Source organism: Oculina patagonica, chromosome 6 (genome assembly GCF_052425735.1).
Source record: "Oculina patagonica isolate OP01 chromosome 6, crgOcupat, whole genome shotgun sequence".
NCBI classification, from domain to species: Eukaryota; Metazoa; Cnidaria; class Anthozoa; order Scleractinia; family Oculinidae; genus Oculina; species Oculina patagonica.
Window position 1 is genome coordinate 12,544,303 of NC_135763.1, and position 20,042 is coordinate 12,564,344.

The window sequence follows — 20,042 nt, forward strand, 5'->3', positions numbered from 1 at the left end:
ATGATATTCCCGATATAACGATGAGAATTTAGCGGACCGAACGTAAAATCTTACCCCGATATAACGACACTATAAGTACACAGTCACAATTTAAGCAAAACATTGAATTTAAAACAATAACATTACCCAACCGGTATCTCATTCTGGGAGGCCATGGGTTCGATTCCCGTCGGGGACTCAGAATTTTTCTTTGTCCCATGCTCGTGTCATTGTTGAAAAAATTCATCTTCAATAACATTAATGTAATCAAGTAATCTCTAACGTTTCTGCCAAAAGCTTTGTATGATGATATACGAAAATGATACTGTATTCTAAACCACTTTATCCAGTTAAAAAAAGTATCTACATCTACATTTAATATGTCGGTAAAAAGTCTATACGGATATCACACCAACGTCTAAAAATAAGTAAAACTTATACAATATGTAAATATATAATAACTGAAAAATTCTAAATTAATTCTAAAAATCTAAAAATTCTAAAAATCTAAAAATTCTAAAATTATATGGGTAAACCACTAAATTAATAAAAATGCTCGTGCAGTCCAGACTGGAAAGACGTAAGAGAGTCGGACTCAACAGTCGCCGCAGGGAGTGCATTCCACTCTCTTATGGTCCTCGGAAAATACGAGTAAAAATACGCGTTTTTCGTCGCTCTATATTGCGTATATTTGAAATTATGGCTGCCGCGAGTTCTGGTATATTAGGTTTACCCCGATATAACGATATTTTCGGTTTATTTTTAAGGCCATATCGTTATATCGGGAGTTTCGATATAACGATTCCACGATTTAACGATATAATTTTACTGCTCCCTTGGCACATCGTTATATCGGGGTTCCACTGTAGTTTAGTACATTCAAAATCAGTGACCTTGGTATTTTGTCAGCAAAATGATTGGTTCCTTAACTCGATATACTCGACAATATGCACAACCTAGCGAGCTGACAATACCTAAACAAAGCTGAAACAAAAATGGTGGTCATAAAATCGCATTTCAAAAGTCAAATTTTAGAAATTCAGTGTAATGCAGTACCCGAGGAGAGAGTACAAATAGAGCAACCCAATATATGATTCAGAGGAGTGTAAAGTGTTTCAGAGCCGGTTATTTGACCAAGAAACAAAATGTAAATGTCATTGTTTTATGGTGTGTCAACGTACATACACGCAGTAGTACAAAAAAAATAATGGCGAATAATAAACATCGTTAACACAGAGAGGAAGACAAAACCAAGTTCAATACTTTTATTGAAATGTCATAAAAGAAAAAAGTGCTTTTCAGACAGAATACACACGTAATCCAGTCTATATTTGGATAAATACCTATTAGACTGGTTTACGTTTTTTTTCCTACTAATTTATAGATCCTCATTTTTTGTCCAGAATGTTAAGATCGATATCACCTACTTGGTGTTGAAAATAAACCAGTTCCAGCTCCAGATGGTGCAACTGAGGAAGACCCCAATTGATTATTTGCAGACAAACCAAAACCTGCACAAAAATTAAAATGGAAAAAAAAATGAAGAATGTAAATCACATCAAAAATGACACATCTAGATGCAATAACATACATTTTACGAAACGAGGATTAAAGCTTGACTTTTAGCGAGGCAAAACCTTATGTGGTTCTGGTCTGATTATCTTGGAAGATGATGGTATCCGGATAACACCGAACAACACTCTTTTCAAGAAAAAGGAACCTTTAACAAGGCATCAAATAGAAAGGAGCCCACACATCTGGACGCAGGAGTTAGACCTTTATCTTCACATTTACAAAGGTAGGCTACTGATGGCATTTAGTTTTAGGACATCATGGCCCACCATAACAAGGGGATACTGCATGTAGGACTGGTGCCAAGTCTACGAGAGATTACCAAGTCAGGCACAATTGCCAAGGATGTGTTGATGTTTGACTGATGTATGAAGCTATGAAGCTTCTCCGCCTATTCTGTTCAGGACTACATTAAAGTTCTTCGAGCTGTTGTTTTTGTTTTTGTTTTTGTTGTTGTTGTAAGTCCTTTTCACGTGATGCTTAAAACCAATTTATAATTCATCTTGTCTGATTTGAGGTAATTTTCTTGATTGCATATTTCTTGGTCGCAGCAAACCAACGGTAGATAGAGAAAGACAAATCTAAGAAAATAACATGTACCTTTGACCAATCAGACTGACAACTTTGCAGAAACTACGTTTTCTAAATTTTACTCACTGAAATTAAGCATCTAAACTCAAGTGTGTCCCAAATAAAGAACTAAGAAAACCGTGTATTAAACTTTCATCAAAAACTCAATGGATAAAGGTGAGAACAGAAGGGAACAGAAGGGAAATGTGCTTTCTAACTCTGAATCATCAAAACACACAAAATATACAACCAAATTAGTCCGGTTTAGTATTAAATTTATCTTTTCAATCGTAATCTCTTGTCGTCACCTTACAGATCAATGTCACTTACTTGGTTTTGAAAATACACTAGTTCCCGCTTCAGATGGTGTCACTAAGGAAGACCCCTGTTGATCCTTCCCAAACAATCCAGAAGCTGAACACAAAATGAAAGAAACAATATAAATTATCGAAAAACCATCAAATCAAACGCTGACGGCACAGCTGGAAGCATATAACTAGTTTAGTATATTCAAAATCAGTGACCTTGGGATTTTGTCAGCAAAATGATTGGTTCCTTAACTCGATCTACTCGACAATATGCACAACCTAGCGAGTTGACCATGCCTAAACAAAGCTGAAACAAAAATGGTGGTCATAAACTCGCATTTGCCGAAAAGACAAACTGGTGTGTAAAGTGTTTCAGAGCCGATTATTTAACCAAGGAACACAATTTAAACGTCATTGCTTATGGTGTTTTAACGTACTTACACGTAGTAGCAACGGAAAAATAGCGGATAATAAACAAATCACATCGTTTACCTCGCTGAAACTATTTTTGTCCACCTCAACTCATGTATTACACAGGTAAGAAGATAAAACCATGTTCAGTACTCTCAATGAACTGACATACAAGAAAATAATGTGCCTTCCAGCCAGCAGAGTACATACGGAATCCAGTCTACATTAAAATTTCTACTCATTAGTCTGGTTTAGGTTTTTTTCTACTGATCCTCATTTCTTGTACAAAATGTTGAGATCGATGTCACCTACTTGGTGTTGAAAATAAACCAGCTCCAGCTCCAGATGGTGCAACTGAGGAAGACCCCAATTGATTATTTGCAGACAAACCAGAACCTGCACAAATATTAAAATGGAAAAAAAAATGAAGAATGTAAATCACATTAAAAATGACACATCTGGATGCAATAACATACATTTTACGAAACGAGGATTAAAGCTTGACTGTCAGCGAGGCAAAACCATATGTGGTATTGGTCTGATTATCTTGGAAGATGACGTTATCCCGATGGCACTGAACAACACTCTTTTCAAAAAAAGAACCTTTAAAAAGGCATCAAATAGAAAGGAGCCCACACATCTGGACGCAGGAGTTAGACCTTTATCTTCACATTTACAAAGGTAGGCTACTGATGGCATTTAGTTTTAGGACATCATGGCCCACCCTAACAAGGGGATACTGTAGGACTGGTGCCAAGTCTACGAGAGATTACCAAGCCAGGCACAGTTGCCAAGGATGTGTGATGTTTGACTGATGTATGAAGCGTCTCCGCTTGTTCTTCTCAGGACTACAATATAGTTCTTCGAGTTTTTTGTTGTTGTTAATCCTTTTTAAATGATACCGTATTTAGCCAATTAAAAATTTATCTTGTCTGATTTGAGGTAATTTTCTGATTGCATATTTTAGTCGGCTGACCAGTGAGTAGCTGGTAAAGCAACAGCAGGAAGAGAAAGACAACACTAAGATAATAGCATGCTCCTTTAAATGAAGGCAACCTAATTAACCAATCAGACTGACAACTTTGCAGAAACTCCTTTTTTTAAATTTTAGTGACCGAAATTTAGCATCTAAACTCACGTGGTGCCCAAATAAAAAACTGGCAAAACCCTGTATTAAACTTTCATTAAACTGCTTGGATAATCGTGAGAACAGAAGAGAAATGTGCTTTCTTACCCTAAATCATCAGAACACACAAAGAAATCCAACCTTGTTAGTCCAGTTTAGTATTAGATTGATTTGTGCAATCGTTATCTCTTTTCGTCAATGTCACTTACTTGATTTTAAAGAACCCGCTTCAGATGGTGCCACTGAGGAAGACCCCTGTTGATCCTTTCCAAACAATCCAGAAGCTGAACACAAAATGAAAGAAACAATAAAACCACCGAAAAAATCATCAAATCAAATGCCGAGGACACAGCTGGAAGCATAGAACTTGTTTAGTATATACAAAATCAGTGACCTTCGAATTTTGTCAGCAAATACACTAGTTCCTTGAATCCCCGGGGTAGTCAATCGATAATATCGATAGTCGATAACATTCGATAACGATCGATAAAAAATCAATAAAATATTTCGTTGTGAGTAATCGATAGTTATCGATTTTTTAACTAGGGCTATCGATTTTATCGATATAGGTTAAAACGTGGTTTCAAAACCGCCGAATCAGAGGAAAAAGAAAACATTCGGACGATAACATTGCAGCCGAAAAGCCGGACAAGGAAAAATAATTAAAGTTTGTTATCAAACAATAAAATCAGTAATTACTAATGCAGTCTCTTGGGTCTGTTGTACAGTGCATGTCAACAAATCATTTCAGCGCCGCCTTATAAATCTACATTTAAAGAGTCACAATCAAACGCTGCCTCAACGGACACTGTTACTATTAAAATATCAATTCTATGACTCTATGGCGATCGATAGATCGGATAATTTTTTATCGATTCTACAATCCGCAATTCGTCAGCGTGTGTGTATCGATTTCTATCGATTTACCGATAAAGTCGATATCGTTTAAAATCAATTTATCGATAAATATCGATTTATCGAATGATTATCCGATATCAATTTTTATCGATTTATTGACTATTTAAAATTTGAATGCGTTAGTCAAATTCAAGTACGCATTCATCTTAATAAAAATAGAAGTGCCGATCAATGTTTGAATCAAAATTTAGGTCCTGATCACTGCCGCCCAATTTGAATTAAAGAGAAGGCGAGAAATTAAATCAACTAAATAAAAACACGTTCAAATCGGGTTTCAAACGTTGCATAATTCGTCAACAAGCTTCAAAGTTGGCGTGTCAGACAACGTTTCGAACGAATGATCATGAAGTTGAACTGGTGATAAAATAAATTTGCGTAAAGATCTGTAAACCGTGCAGTTTCATGCGATTGACAAACACAGAAGACTTTCAATTTAAGTGAAAGTTCCACGAAAATCTTAAAAATGACTTTGCCGTTAAAAAGTTAAATTTGAGCAAATTTCTGGATGCATAAATTTATTTATCGGTAGTTCACTTTCGTGATCGCCCGTGCAAAATGTTGTCAGAAACCCCTTCAAGCCTAAACTCGTTTTTTCAGGACGTGCGTGTTCGCGCTTTATATATAATGCAACAGATGGTAAGACAAATTCAGTTCCTCGCCTTGTCTTTAATTTCTATCGCGTGGCTGTGATCAGAAACCAAATTCTGATTCGAACGTTGATCGGCGCTTCTATTTTTAATATAAGATAAATGCAATCTTGAAATTGACTAACGGATTCAAATTTCGAATAATCAATTCATTAATGTACTCTAGAGGGGTTCGATTCTCTTGGCACGCCTGTAAGAGGTATTTCATGGCAGGTGTTAATACCACATACACAGGATGTTCATTGCATGCCGTTGGCCTAGAATTTACAATCTCCAAAGAATTCTGGAAAGGTTCTTATCTTAGTTATTGAACGAGCAGCAGTAAGGGGAAGGCCTGGTGAAAAAGGGAAGTCAAGTTCTTAAATTGCTCTTATAATATGGGGTACAGACAACCAATCAGATTCAAGTTAAGACTGGCAGTCTTAAAAAGAAAAAGAAAACATCTACCTGGTTGAGATTTGCTGCTTGTAAAACTGGACCTCAGGGTTAAGCTAGAAGGCCATGAAGGATTTAAACCTCGCAACAGGTAGTCCTCATAGCGCAACTCCTGTATAAAATTAAACAAAAACGGTGGAAAAGCGGCAGTTACGTCTTCTCCCATGTAAGAAGTTTATATACCATATATCACCATACACCTAAATACTTAATTTTTGTAACTGATTTTAGTCATATGGACAAGACTGATAAGCTACGATTACTCATTTTGATATAAACAAGTTATCCGTTGTTATAATGAGAAATTAAACATTGAGATGACATCTTTGCGAGACCGAGGACTTCTTTAGTTCAAAAACCTCAACAGCAACTGCCTTCAGACTGAAGTAAGAAAGCGAAAACTGAAAGTTTTTTTCTAACTGGGATATAATTCCAACTTACTTCCATACTTTTGTCAGAATACCAATTCATCATAGTTATGGTTTGAAATGTTTCCTGACCATTGGGCCTTGTGGCCTAAAATAAAATAAAAACCTTGTATCAACACCAGCATAAAATCTAACAAAACTATAGTATAGTTTTGAACAGCGCATGCCAAAAGCAAAGCCTAATCTAATGTCACACTTTAAGTTCACAAATAATAAAAATATGATTTAACACTTAAACCCATAACTTCAAAAGAGTCAAGAAAAATGGGTGAGGGACGGTGAACTTGAAGCTGCGGAGGATTTTAGCTGGACGTCGATTTATTTACTACCAAGATTGTGCACACTTAGTACTAAACTAAGGAACTTTCAGTTCAAATTCCTCCACAGACGTATTGGAACGAATTCGTTTCTATCTAAAATTGGAATTTCAGAAATTGCTATTTTTGTTATCTGTGTAAAACAGACCAGGAAACACTAATAAATATTTTTATTTATTTATCATTTTAAGAATGCTCGATAACAAGCGTTTTCGCCTCAGTCTAGTTTATACCAGCCTCACGCGTTTTGGATATACATGAATGTTTAGTTTTCAGAGGAGAAAAAGATAACATATTGCTAAACCACTGTGTGTTTCTTGCAAGATATAATCTGTGTTGCTGTAAAATCAGTAAAATAAAAGACATCACTCCATCTATTAGAGAATATGTGAAACAGCTGAAATATAACTTAGAAATTGAAAAAAAATGGTGTCAAATAAACGCTACAATTTGCTTGACCAGCAAGACAACTTTCACTTTCTTTCAATTTGAGTATGACATGTAATTGCAGGACTTTGAGTTATTCAGAACTGCCTGCCGCTTAGCTATGAATTACAGCCTGGATTAACCTGCGATCAAGCGTTCTTTTCTTTTCTTTCTTTTTTTTAAAGGGGGGGTAATAGGTAGGAAGGGAGGGCATGATCTTAGGATAAGCCTGGATTTGCTGCTTCTGAGAAAAGCGCGGAAGAATGTCGAAAAATGTTTTTATAAAGAGAACAGGTGAGTGTAGTCTTACACTCAATTGTGAAGTGTCTGGGGTTGTTTTTAATTTTGATGTAACAATATATCAGTCCAATTCAAGAAAGTCCATCCCTTCCCGGGGCATTTAACTTTATTGAAACATTTCAGTCAAGTTCCGCATTACACGGGCAGATGCCCAAGTGGTTAGGGCTTCACGCAGCATAAAATTCACCACTCTCGATGGCTTTTGGAAAAAGAATAACCCACATCAGACTTAAGAAAAGTCCAGTGAATACCTTCTGTCCGTGGCTGCAAATCCACACAAAATATGCTTTTAATTTGTTTTTCTGTTGTGTTTTTTTTTAATAGCAAATCAGTATTCGTTAGAAGTCACAGACGGGCTGTACATCATGATATCGGCTTGCTAAAAGTTCGACTGATTTATAGCTAATCTGGAAATTTACTGCAAATTTGTATCATTTTACTGTGACAATTCACGGGTTTGCTCAACGAGCCTTTATATATATATCTACAATTTACGTAATGGCATTGCATCCTTTGGATCCTTCGTGCCGTGAGTTTATCGTTTGGCTAAACCCTTTTATTCTGTCCATATATATATGCATATACATGTATATACTTACACTGAATGGTGCTCTTAAGAAACTTATCTTATCAGGCAGAGCTACAATGAGACAAAGAAATATATAATGGTAATTAACAAACAAAACACATGTCAATGACACTCCCTGTTTAGTTGCATAACCTGTACCTATCTCTTTTGTGACAAGATGTCAAATAAGGTCGCTACAGCAGAGCACCCCAGGCCATGGCCAGTTGCATAGCATTCTCAATTAATTAGTGCGCTTTAAATTCCACGCAAGAATGGTAAAAAAATCAAACCTGCAGGCACGATGTGTAAACCAAAATTTGACTACTGCTTTTCTCATAAGTGCTCAAAAATTTGTTTGATTTCCAAAATTGAAGCTGGATTGCGGATATTCGACCTTCAGCACTGATCAGTTGCTTTTATGGAAATAATCTGTGTTTTTTCAAGTTAAAATGAAAGAGTTTTTACGTGAATTTATTTAACCCCAACTTCTTATTTTTGTTTTTCAAAAATTTAATTATTCATAAATTAGGTGAGTGTTAGTGGCAACCAGATATTTTTTACAGCCGACTGGTAAACAGTGCAAAACATTCCATGGCAATTCCACAGTGTTATTCCAGAAAGTATCCATAATCCACTCCCGCCCACCATGCTGACTGAAATCAGTTTCGTACATTGGCGCAAAAAGGTGGAATAATTTGCCCAATGCCTGGAGGGCTAAAGAAAGCTTAGCTTCCTTCAATAGGGAACTAAAGGCCATCAAAAATCTCGATATTGTAAATAGAAAATTGTAAATAGGCTAGTGCATGTAAATATTGTAAATATCTTATATATTGTAAATAAGTTTAGTTAGTATTCGTATTTATCTTAGTGTTAGTTTTGTTATGATTATTTCTTAGGTAACTTAAACACAACCACATCAGCTATGCAGTAAATTTATCGTGTCTAAATAAAAGATGTAGCCACGAGCGTTCAATTTTGCGTGTTTGCGTTGTAATTAGTTCGTAATTCTCGTCAGTATTTTTGTTCGGTTTTTGGTTTCTTTGTTAGCGTAGCTCATTATTATATATTTCTCTGCAAGTTAGTTTCTCGGCGTAGTATTATGTAATCGTTTATTGTTAATTTTCGTAACTTCGTTAGCGCTATTGTTTGTTTTTCAGTCAGTATAAAATCTCGCACGCTTTGCTTGTAAATTAGTTTTCGTTTTATCCGGTTTGCCGTACAATCTTGTAAGTATTCGTTTTTTCCTTGTATTTCTCGATTTTGTTCTATTGTTGTATTCCGTCTTATAGTTAAGTTTCAAGTTCTAGTTTATTTATTCTACGTTTTCTTTGTTTTACATGTCCTAGTGAATCGTAAAGTTTATTAAAGGCGAATTCAAATTGTACAAGGAGTATTCGCTACATTCATTCAAAGATTGTGTGGATGGATGCCGTGTGGTCCGGAGATGATGGTCTTGGAACTGAACCTCTAGGAAGACGCCGAGTACATTCAGTGGAAGCCCTCGAAAGTGTACGTCTCAAGAATTCGAGGGCAGGACATTTGTCCAGAGTAACAGCGCTGTGTCGTGCGACCGAAAATTTGCTTAGTGACGCGAAAAATGTTGATGGAGTCACGAACAAATTACAAGAAATCAATGAAGCTTTCTCCCGTTTCGAAAGGACCCACTACGACTACATCGCTTCTTTGTCTGGTGATCTGGAGGTGTGGGAAAGCGAAGCGCGTTATTTTCAGGAACATTACCGCCGAAAGATGAATTTTGTTTCGCGAATTGAGCAATGGATTCATCGCGCAAGATCATCCCCTGAGGTACGCGAAGTCAGTGAACCAAATCCGGAGGATTCCGTTAGGACTGCGAGTTCTTCGCAAAGTTCATATCTATCTATCAGACAGCTAAGGGCCAAGCAGGCATTGGCGCATTTAAAGTTGTACCAGTTGAAAAAGAAACAAGAATTGTTGCGTCGGGAAGAAGATACGAAATTGAAAATGGAGGTTCTCGATGCGCAGTGTGAAATTCGAAAAGTGGAACTTCAAGTAAACATGCTACAGGATGAGGGGCCGCCCGCTCAAGATGACTTGTCTAGCGTTTTTGAGGATCTGAATCCGTTCGACGAACGTGTTGATGCTAGAGCTGGAAATGTACCTAAGCAGGAACATTTTGAACATCGAAAGAATCAAACAACTGGTCCTCAAGACGCTCCATTACGATTTAATCCTAAAGCGCGGGAATTTGCAAGTTTGCCACCTGCTTCAACTGCAGCCTTCACTGGTTTAGGACCAACTGGTTCTATCATGACTGGACAAATTATGGACAAGATGGCATTAACAATTAAGCAAGGATTTGCGTTGCCGAAAAAAGAGTTGAAGACGTTCGATGGTGATCCTCTCAATTACTGGAACTTTATTAAATCATTTGAGAACAGTATCGTAAACAATGCAGCCAGTGAAAGTGAGAAACTTATGTATCTTCTTCAGTACACATCTGGTGTAGCAAATGACACGATCAAGTACTGTTTAGTCATGGATTCTTCCCTTGGCTATCAAAGGGCAAGAGAACTGCTTGAAGAGCGATTTGGACACCCCTTTACAATTGCCTCGAAATACGTAACCAAGTTAACGGAAGGACCCCCGTTAAAGCCATTGGATCGCAAAGGATTGTTGGCATTTGCTGACCAGTTGAAAGATTGCGAACATACACTAGAATCGATTGGATATCTGGATGAAATTAACAGCGCAGACAATCTGAGGAGAATTGTTCAGAGACTGCCGTTCCATCTCCGTACCAAGTTTATTGAAGTTGCGGACCAAATTCAGCAAGCTGGTCAGAGGACAAATATCAGTCACATTGCAGAGTTTGTCAAGGTTAAGGCGAGGGCCGCGAACAATCCTGTGTTTGGTTGCGTGGTAGACGTTGCGAGCCAGAGTGAAAGATCGGAAAATCAGAGGCGTAAACCAAAGTTTAAGAGCCCCACTTTACCTGACGAACGTGCCAGCACATTCAATACACAAGAGACTGAATCCAGTGACAGACACAGTTTGCCTTCCAATAGAGTGATCCCAGCCATCAGATTTGCGAAATGTCAGGCGTGCAAAGGTGACCATCACTTAGTGAAATGCAAGAATTTCAAAGACAAAAACTTCGAAGAACGTCTTCAAGTGATGAAGAGAGCTCAGTTATGCCACAACTGCTTCAAGTATGGTCACATTGCAGTAGGATGCTTAGCAAAGAGTGCATGTGAAGTTCAAGGTTGCCGAAGAAGACACCATACTTTGCTCCACCCTCCGCCCTCCGCCTTCGCCTCCACGCCTCCACCTCCGCCTTCACAGCAAACGATCGAAAATAGAGATAGAGCAGCAGAACAAGGAGCTCAAGTAGCCGGTAGCACTCCATTACAAAGTGGTCAGGCCAACAGTACTTCAGCAGGTGGAGGAAAGGTGTGCCTGAGAGTAGTTCCTGAAAAGGTGCGAGGACCTGATGACGCAAGCAAGACGGTGAACACTTACGCCCTTCTTGACAGTGGTTCAGACATTTCCTTGTGTGACAAGAATCTAGCAGTCGAGCTCGGAGTACATGGAACCCAGAAGACGTTCTATTTAACAACTCAAGAGTGAGAAGATAGCCCAAGAGTTGGTCTTGAAATCAGCCTAACCGTAGAGGCACTTGACGGAGCAGATAAAGTAGACGTTAAGAGACTGTGGACTGTTGATAAATTGAATGCTTCAAGTCACAGTATTCCGTCAGAAGATGATGCAAAACAGTGGCCTCACTTAAGAGACATCAAGCTGCCAAGTATTTGCGAGAAAGAAGTCGGGCTGATTATAGGCACCAACGCTCCTGATGCATTCTGGGTGCTAGAGGAAAGACGCGGTAACAGAGGAGAGCCGTATGCCATTCCTACACCACTTGGCTGGACTCTCATGGGCCCCATGGAGAAGAGCGATAGCCAGAACTGTCATCTGAATGTTAATTTTGTTCGCTCAGCGGAAGTTGAGAGAAAGGATGATGATTGTCTCATGCAACAGCTTGAAAGGTTCTGGGCAGTAGAGAACTTTGGAGTGGTCCCTAACTGCAAAGCCAGTATGTCAGTGGAGGACAAGAGAGCCCTTGCAATCATGGAACAGTCAGTGGAAATTGAAGGTGGGCATTATCAAGTGGCGCTTCCCTGGCGACAGTACCCACCATTCTTGCCTTTCAATCGATCTATGGCAGAACGCAGGCTGCAAATGCTGAAGAAAAGGTTGCAGCAAGATGGCGAGCTCTTTGAAAATTACAAGGCCACCATGGAACAGTACCTTACCAAGGGTCACGGAAAAAGAGTGCCATTGGACGAAGTCCACACACGAGATAAGCCACTATGGTACTTGCCTCATCATCCCGTAATGAACAAGCCTGGAAAAACTCACGTGGTTTTCGATTGTGCCGCTAAATACAAGGGAACGTCTTTGAACGATCAGCTCCGCACTGGACCAGATTTGACCAATTCTGTTGTCGGTGTGCTAACACGGTTTCGTGAAGAACAAGTTGCGTTATCCGCTGATATCGAGTGTATGTTTCATCAGATAAGAGTTGCACCAGCTGACCAAGACGCCTTCAGATTCCTCTGGTGGCCGGATGGCGATCTGACCCAAGAGCCAGTTGATCATCGCATGGAAGTCCACCTATTTGGTGCAACATCTTCACCAAGTTGTTCCAACTTTGCTTTAAGGAAAACAGCGGAGGACAACCAGGGCGAATTCTCAGAGGAAGTTGTTAAGACTGTCAGGAGGAACTTTTACGTCGATGACTGTCTGAAATCAGTTAAATCTGCTGATAATGCTGTCGAATTGGTGAACCAGCTTCGGGATATCCTGTCCAAAGGCGGTTTTCGACTCACAAAGTGGTCCAGCAACTCATCAGAAGTCCTTAAGACCATTCCGCAAGTAGAAAGAGCCAAGTCAGTGTTAGACCTTGACTTAGACAAGGGAAAACTGCCGATTCAGCGTACCCTTGGGCTACACTGGGACATCGCGAGTGACAAGTTTTGGTTCAATGTGGATCTGAAAGACAAACCGAACACCCGTAGAGGTATACTGTCCGTGGTGAGCTCCGTGTATGACCCGCTTGGATTCGTTGCGCCAATCATCGTGCCTGCAAAGAAATTGCTGCAAGATCTTTGCAAACAGAAACTTGGATGGGACGACCCAATCAGTGAAATTGACGGAGAAAGATGGGAGAAGTGGAAGAGTCAGTTGGCCAGTCTTTCTCAGATTACAGTGGACAGATGCGTTAAACCAGCCAGCATTAGAGACTTGAAGATCGCGGAGCTACACAACTTTGCAGATGCGTCACAAATTGCATATGGAGCAGTCTCGTATCTCAGATTGGTAGATATCGAGGATAGAATCCACTGTACATTTGTCATTGGAAAGTCGCGCCTTGCCCATTTGAAACCAATGACGGTGCCAAGACTAGAACTGTCAGCGGCAGTGTTAGCTGTCCAGCTAGACCAGACTGTCAGAGAAGAGCTGGACATCCCAATTTGCCAATCGACATTCTGGTCTGATTCCACCTGTGTGATACAGTACATCAGAAACCAGTCTAAGCGTTTCCATACATTTGTTGCCAACAGACTATCAGTAATCCATGAGAATTCTGCACCCCATCAGTGGAGACATGTTAGTTCTGAACTCAACCCGGCGGATGAAGTCAGCAGAGGTCTTACAGTAGAAGAAATGAGTACAACCAGCAAGTGGCTGAATGGTCCCGAGTTTCTGAAGGAGAATGAAGAGTTTTGGCCTCCTGATCGTTCAACCTGCCAACCAGAAATACGAGAAGATGATCCAGAAATTAAGCGTGAAAACCAGTCCCACAGTCAGTCATTGACTCATCATCCAGGCAAAGAAGTTCTGTCTAGTTTGATGAAACGCTTCTCATCGTGGGAAAGATTGAGAAGAGCTGTTGCTTGGCTGTTGAGGTTCAAAACGTGGTTCATGGCGAAATACAGCCGTAGTCCAACTGACACCAAAGCTCAGAGCAATCAAGAAAGAGGACCCCTCCTGTCCGTGGATGAAGTTCAGGGAGCTGAAAGAGAAATTATCAAGCATGTTCAAAGGTGTTCATTTCCAGACGTTATTCAAGCCATGCACAGAACCAGTTCATTGAAGTCTTCGCGTCAACTAACCTCCCAGTTAAAGAACCTGAAGATACCAGCCCATATGTGCAAACTTCACCCGCAGTTGGACGACAGTGGAATCCTTAGAGTTGGAGGACGTCTTGAATACGCTCTAATAGACTACAATGCTAAACATCCGATTATCCTGCCGTATCGTCACCAAGTTACAGATTTGATCATCTCTGCGTATCATCAAAAAACTGGCCACCTGGGTCAAGAGTACGTACTATCCAGTTTGCGTCAACTATACTGGATAATAAAGGGGCGTTCAGCTGTGCGTCGAGTAATTTGCAGCTGTTTCCCGTGTAAGAGACGTGGTGCAGTACGTGGAGAGCAGCTGATGGCCGACCTTCCGAAAGAAAGACTGATGTCAGGAGATCCACCATTTACCTATGTAGGCGTAGATTATTTTGGACCCCTTTATGTGCGTCAAGGTCGCTCGAATGTGAAACGTTATGGGTGCCTGTTCACTTGCCTCGTCACCAGAGCAGTCCATATCGAGGTTGTACACTCACTTGATACCGACAGTTTCGTTAATGCAGTGCGAAGATTTACCAATCTAAGAGGAAGTCCGTCAACCATTTACAGCGACAATGGAACAAATTTCCATGCAGGAGAGAGAGAGCTACGAGAGTCGTTGAGAGATTGGAATCAGCAATCAATCCAAAAGTCCCTTCGTCAGAAAAATATCAGATGGAAGTTTAAACCGCCTGGCGCTTCGCACATGGGTGGTGCCTGGGAACGTACGATAAGATCCGTTCGTAAGATCCTGAGGGCCTTGCTAGGCCAACAGCTTGTCTCTGACGAAATTCTGAGAACCTTGATGAGCGAAGTTCAAGGAATCTTAAACAGCAGACCGTTGACCCCAGTCAGTAGCGACCCGAAAGACTTGGAGCCTATTACTCCAAACCACCTGTTGCTGTTAAGAGCCAACCCAAATTGGCCTCCCGGTGTCTTCACCAAAGAAGAAAATTACAGCAAGCGACGATGGCGTCAAGTCCAATATATGTCTGACATATTCTGGAAGCGCTGGTTAAGAGAATACTTGCCAACCCTACAAGAGAGAGCTAAGTGGATCAAACCTCGCCGTTGCTTGGCGATCGGAGACCTGGTATTCATTGCAGATGAAAATGTTCACCGCGGAAAATGGCCGTTGGGCAGAGTGATCGAAGTTTTTTATGGCAAGGACGGATATGTCAGATCAGCAAAGGTTCAAACGAGTTCAACGATTCTCACAAGACCAGTGACGAAACTTTGCTTCTTGGAAGGCGAGAAAGCAATTTGATTTAAGTAACTGAACTTTCCTTCAAACAAACGGAAACTTCATGAACACTAAGGATACTCAAGGAGAACTTAACACTCATGTCTTAAAATAGTGAAGCTGTTAATGAACTGTTAGACTTAAGTAGTTCATTGGGGCCGGCGTGTAGCCACGAGCGTTCAATTTTGCGTGTTTGCGTTGTAATTAGTTCGTAATTCTCGTCAGTATTTTTGTTCGGTTTTTGGTTTCTTTGTTAGCGTAGCTCATTATTATGTATTTCTCTGCAAGTTAGTTTCTCGGCGTAGTATTATGTAATCGTTTATTGTTAATTTTCGTAACTTCGTTAGCGCTATTGTTTGTTTTTCAGTCAGTATAAAATCTCGCACGCTTTGCTTGTAAATTAGTTTTCGTTTTATCCGGTTTGCCGTGCAATCTTGTAAGTATTCGTTTTTTCTTGTATTTCTCGATTTTGTTCTATTGTTGTATTCCGTCTTATAGTTAAGTTTCAAGTTCTAGTTTATTTATTCTACGTTTTCTTTGTTTTACATGTCCTAGTGAATCGTAAAGTTTATTAAACGCGAATTCAAATTGTACAAGGAGTATTCGCTACAAAAGATATATTATATTATTATTATTATTATTATTATTATTATGCACAACCACTGACAGAAGGTTACTGACAATTTCAAGGATGCGGGAGTCCATGCCAGAAGCAACAATTTCCAAAGGAGAGGGGGTTCACGCAGAGCCTGTCTTCTAGACGGTTTCCTAACTTAACTAAAAAATTTTGTTTATTTCCTGAATTCAGGAAATTTGTCAGGAAATTTGCCAGGAAATTTGCGGAGACCTGCGTCTTAGATTATGGTGCACGAGAAGATCCAAGGCGTGTTAATTAAGGGTAGTGGATCATTCGCAAACAGAATGATCGTTGAAGACATAGTTTTATAGAGAAATGGTAAGTCTTACCAGCGTTTTTGAGTTTGATAAGTATTATAAACAGCTTCCACTGTTGGTTTGGCCGTTTTTATCCAAGACTTAGCATTAGACAAGGTTAAATTTAACTAAGGTTTTATTTTTACGGTCGTTGCTTCGACTGTTGGAAATTCAAAACAAAGTAAGTTAAAGAGGATATCCGACACCCTAGGTGCAGGAGTTGCTCTAAACCGTAAAATAAATGGCTACTTTAAAATCCATTTTCCTTAGTTTGATGCAGCATTTGAAATGCCACGGGACTACACATTTTGTATGCAGATGAGTAGAAAGCAAAGTATTGCACTTGCATTGGATTTATGCAAGCCTTAAAGCGAAGCTCCCGGGTTATTTATTTTACCCTTTATTTATATTTAACTCATACTTAAAATAGACCAAACGCGATTCCCCCCTTAGCGGGGTGAGAAATGCATTTATACATAAAGAAAAAAAAACTTTGATTCGCTAACACACTAATAATGGGAATCGCCGTCTTTTTTTACTGCCTAGGCGTGGCGTGGAATTTCCGCCGCGATATTTAATTGTGATAAACAAGTCTATCACTCACTTTTTAGACTATGATTTTTTTATTCATTTTATTTTATTTATTTATATGTATCCTTTTTTACCACAACAGCACCAAATAAGAGTAAAACAAAATCGATCAATCAAAAAGTATAATGCCGCCGACAGCATTGTCATCTAGCAGTCTATGCATAAACTCCCAAAGAACTAGAACAACACAGAAAATGTGTTGAGCTAGAAAATATCCATACCCCCACCATGACTGTTTTTTGGTCAGCTTTTCAACCTCTGCCTGGTCTGCATAACATGTTCATGTACTAGTATGTTACAGCTGCACGTAGCATACAACTGGAAAGTTAAGTTTTGCATCCAGTTCATCCCCAAGATGGATGCCCTATTTGATGGAATGGTGGAACGGTGACAGTATATTGCCTAAACCCACAAATAACAGCACAAGCACACCAGAGTAAAAGCTAACCGCAAGCAGAACAGTGACATTTTGTCATTCCCCAAGCCCCCAAAACGATAGCACCTTTTTTCCATTTTATATGAGTCCCTTTGCCTTTGAGGGGTTTCACTTCACTTACATGTACACTAAACAACAACAATTCTGGACACCCAAAATAACTGTTTTTAGTCCCAAACCCAGGTACATTTTTGTTCGGCAAAAAACTTACCATGCATTTGCTTGTATTTAAAACCATGCAAGTGTGAAAAAAATATATATAACATCATTAATTCTGCTGTTTTAACAAATGTACATTAAAAAACAATCAAATGGCTTACAAAAAATTGTTTCTCCTTTATACCAAAGGCTTTCCAGACCGGACATTTCACCCTGAAACCCAACACGTGTTTCTCTTGGCACTTCTGACGACATAGTAATTACTATTGCTGCTAGGATTGTACTAACTGATCCAAGTCTAAAAAGCAGATGAAACATTACATATTAGCTGAGGCATATCAAACTCGTCATTGATTTCTGACACATACAAATAAAACAATACAATAACAGACTGAGGACTGAAAACAAAGTAACAATTTAAGCGCACACCGATCTTGTCATTCTATGACTCAATCAAAGCTCAACATTTTTAAGTTGTTTGTCCTTGTACAAACAACTTTAATGTTATTGGTTTATTAAAATTTCCCTTGAATTACAAAATAACAATTTGCCCACATTCACATAAATACAGTCAACTCTCACCTTGTTGACACCCCACTATTACGGGCTCAGTGACTCTGTAAGAAGTGACACTGTAGAAGAATTTAAAGATTGCTTTACAGGAGTAGAAAAGCTAAAAGGTTACCAGCCTAAGTTGCACGGAAAAAAGATGTAGCACCTGTAGTGCAGCCACTGCGCAGGCCACCATTCAATCTAAGGGACAAAATTGAGAGAAAATTGGATGAGCTCCAGAGCATGGATATCATTGAGAAAGTAAACAGTCAAGCACGTTGGGTAAGCCCTGTAGGTGTAGTCCCAAAACCCAATGGGGAAGTGAGACTTTGTGTAGACATGAGGCAAACAAATTGTGCAGTGGAACGCGAACGATACCCTATTCCGACGATTGACGAAGTTCTTCAAGACATGAGCAACAGTAAAGTGTTTAGCAAGCTGGACTTACGATGGGAACCGGACCTGTTTACATGGAACCATTTGGAACCGATCCAGGTGTTCACACGGGACCGTTCTGGAACCGGTCCGGAACGGGTCCATAACTAGACCTGCAAAATAGCAGATCCAGTTTTGGATCCGTTCCGGACCGGTTCCAGAACGGTCCCGTGTAAACAGAAGGCCTATACGGTCCGAAAATCGATTCGGATCCATTCCGGACCGGTCCCGTGTAAACATAGCCTAAAAATGCTCGCTCAAATGACGAATTCCACTATGCCACCAAGCGCGCGAATAAATGCAAGAAAAAAGTCTTTGCTAAATTGCATCCAAAACCAATTCAATAAACAGCTACAAAATACTGCGAATAGTAAACGGATAGCGAGTTGTGTTTTGGCCGATAGCTTTTAGTAGACGTCGACTGGAAAGCTTGGCTTTTTTAAAGTTATTCCAGTGACCCTGCTTTAGTACATGGTCGCGTAATTGAACTCGTCATCTGTGCGCGTGCGTTTTCAAAAGTGCTGCCAAATATGGTTTTTCCCCCAATTTTGGGGGAAAAACTAGCGCATGCGCATGCAAGTTATCCTGGACTCTCTCTTCGCGCGCCTGAGTTCAGCCCCTATATAGGGCGCGCGGAAGAGAGAGTTCAGGGACTGGACTAGATGAACGTCTGCGAAAAGTGACAAGGCGTCTCCGCGAATGTGGTCTTACACTCAACTTGATAAAATGCCAGTTTTCCATGAGTGAACTGACCTTCGTGGGCCATGTTGTACCCAGCCAAGGAGTGGGCGTGGCCACCGACAAAGAGAAGGCAGTGGTAGAAGCAAGAGAACCAGGGTCAGCTTCAGAAGGCAGGTCATTCTTAGGTCTGGTGAATTACAGTAAAAGGTTTATCCCTGATCTGGCAACTCTCTCAGAGCCACTATGAAGACTGACGAAGAAGGGCGTTGAGTTCCAGTTGGGACAAGAACAAGCAGCAGCATTTCAGAAACTGAAAGATGAACTGGCCCGAGTAGAGATTCTAAAATCAAATGACAAAGATGCTGAGATTCACGTAGTCACTGATGCAAGCCCTGTTGGTTTAGGTGCCGTTCTCGCTCAGAAACAGCAGGGAGAATTCCGGGTTATTATGTATGCCAGTCGTCAGCTTAACTGAAGTGGAACGCAGATATAGCCAGACCGAGTGCGAGGCCCTGGCAATTGTATGGTCTAACGAACGTTTTCACACTTACTTGTATGGGATCAAATTTAACCTTGTTACTGATCACAAGCCATTGGGCGCTGGGTACTACACATGAAGGTTTTCGATTACACTATTGAGTACAAGCCTGGTAGCGAGAACATAGCAGATTTTCTGTCTCGATTAAGCTGTGGCCACATTCAAGAAGAGGAGAAAAAGAGGAACATTGCGGAAGAATATGTACGGTTTGTAGCGCAAACAGCCACCCCAAAAGTCATGACAACACGAGACATTGAGGAACACTCCCACCATGATGCTGAACTATGTGAAGTAAGGAGATG

At 40.0% G+C, this 20,042-nt stretch overlaps 2 protein-coding genes across 4 annotated transcripts in view; one reads left to right on the top strand and one right to left on the bottom strand.

Annotated features, from left to right (window-relative positions):
- The window catches only part of LOC144658878 (uncharacterized), an 84,807-nt gene that overhangs the window by 57,333 nt on the left and 7,432 nt on the right, over window positions 1-20,042 (bottom strand). Inside the window, exons 1-7 of one of the 3 annotated variants that reach the window (XM_078519363.1) lie at window positions 8,037-8,071; window positions 6,408-6,482; window positions 5,979-6,078; window positions 4,176-4,250; window positions 3,153-3,236; window positions 2,452-2,535; window positions 1,407-1,490 (exon numbers count right to left, since the gene is read on the bottom strand). In XM_078519363.1, the coding sequence (XP_078375489.1) occupies window positions 1,407-1,490; window positions 2,452-2,535; window positions 3,153-3,236; window positions 4,176-4,250; window positions 5,979-6,078; window positions 6,408-6,440 (460 nt within the window). In that variant the 5' untranslated portion in view covers window positions 6,441-6,482; window positions 8,037-8,071. Of the gene's footprint in view, window positions 1-1,406; window positions 1,491-2,451; window positions 2,536-3,152; window positions 3,237-4,175; window positions 4,251-5,978; window positions 6,079-6,407; window positions 6,483-8,036; window positions 8,072-17,695; window positions 17,833-18,116; window positions 18,167-18,252; window positions 18,288-20,042 lie in introns of those variants that run through there. The other 2 variants (XM_078519364.1, XM_078519365.1) reach the window with 2 other exon arrangements.
- On the top strand, window positions 9,709-15,439 carry LOC144656297 (uncharacterized). The gene is made up of 2 exons (XM_078516530.1): window positions 9,709-11,610; window positions 11,728-15,439. Exons 1-2 carry the CDS (start codon window positions 9,755-9,757, stop codon window positions 15,437-15,439), a joined length of 5,568 nt encoding a protein of 1,855 aa, XP_078372656.1. The 5' UTR covers window positions 9,709-9,754.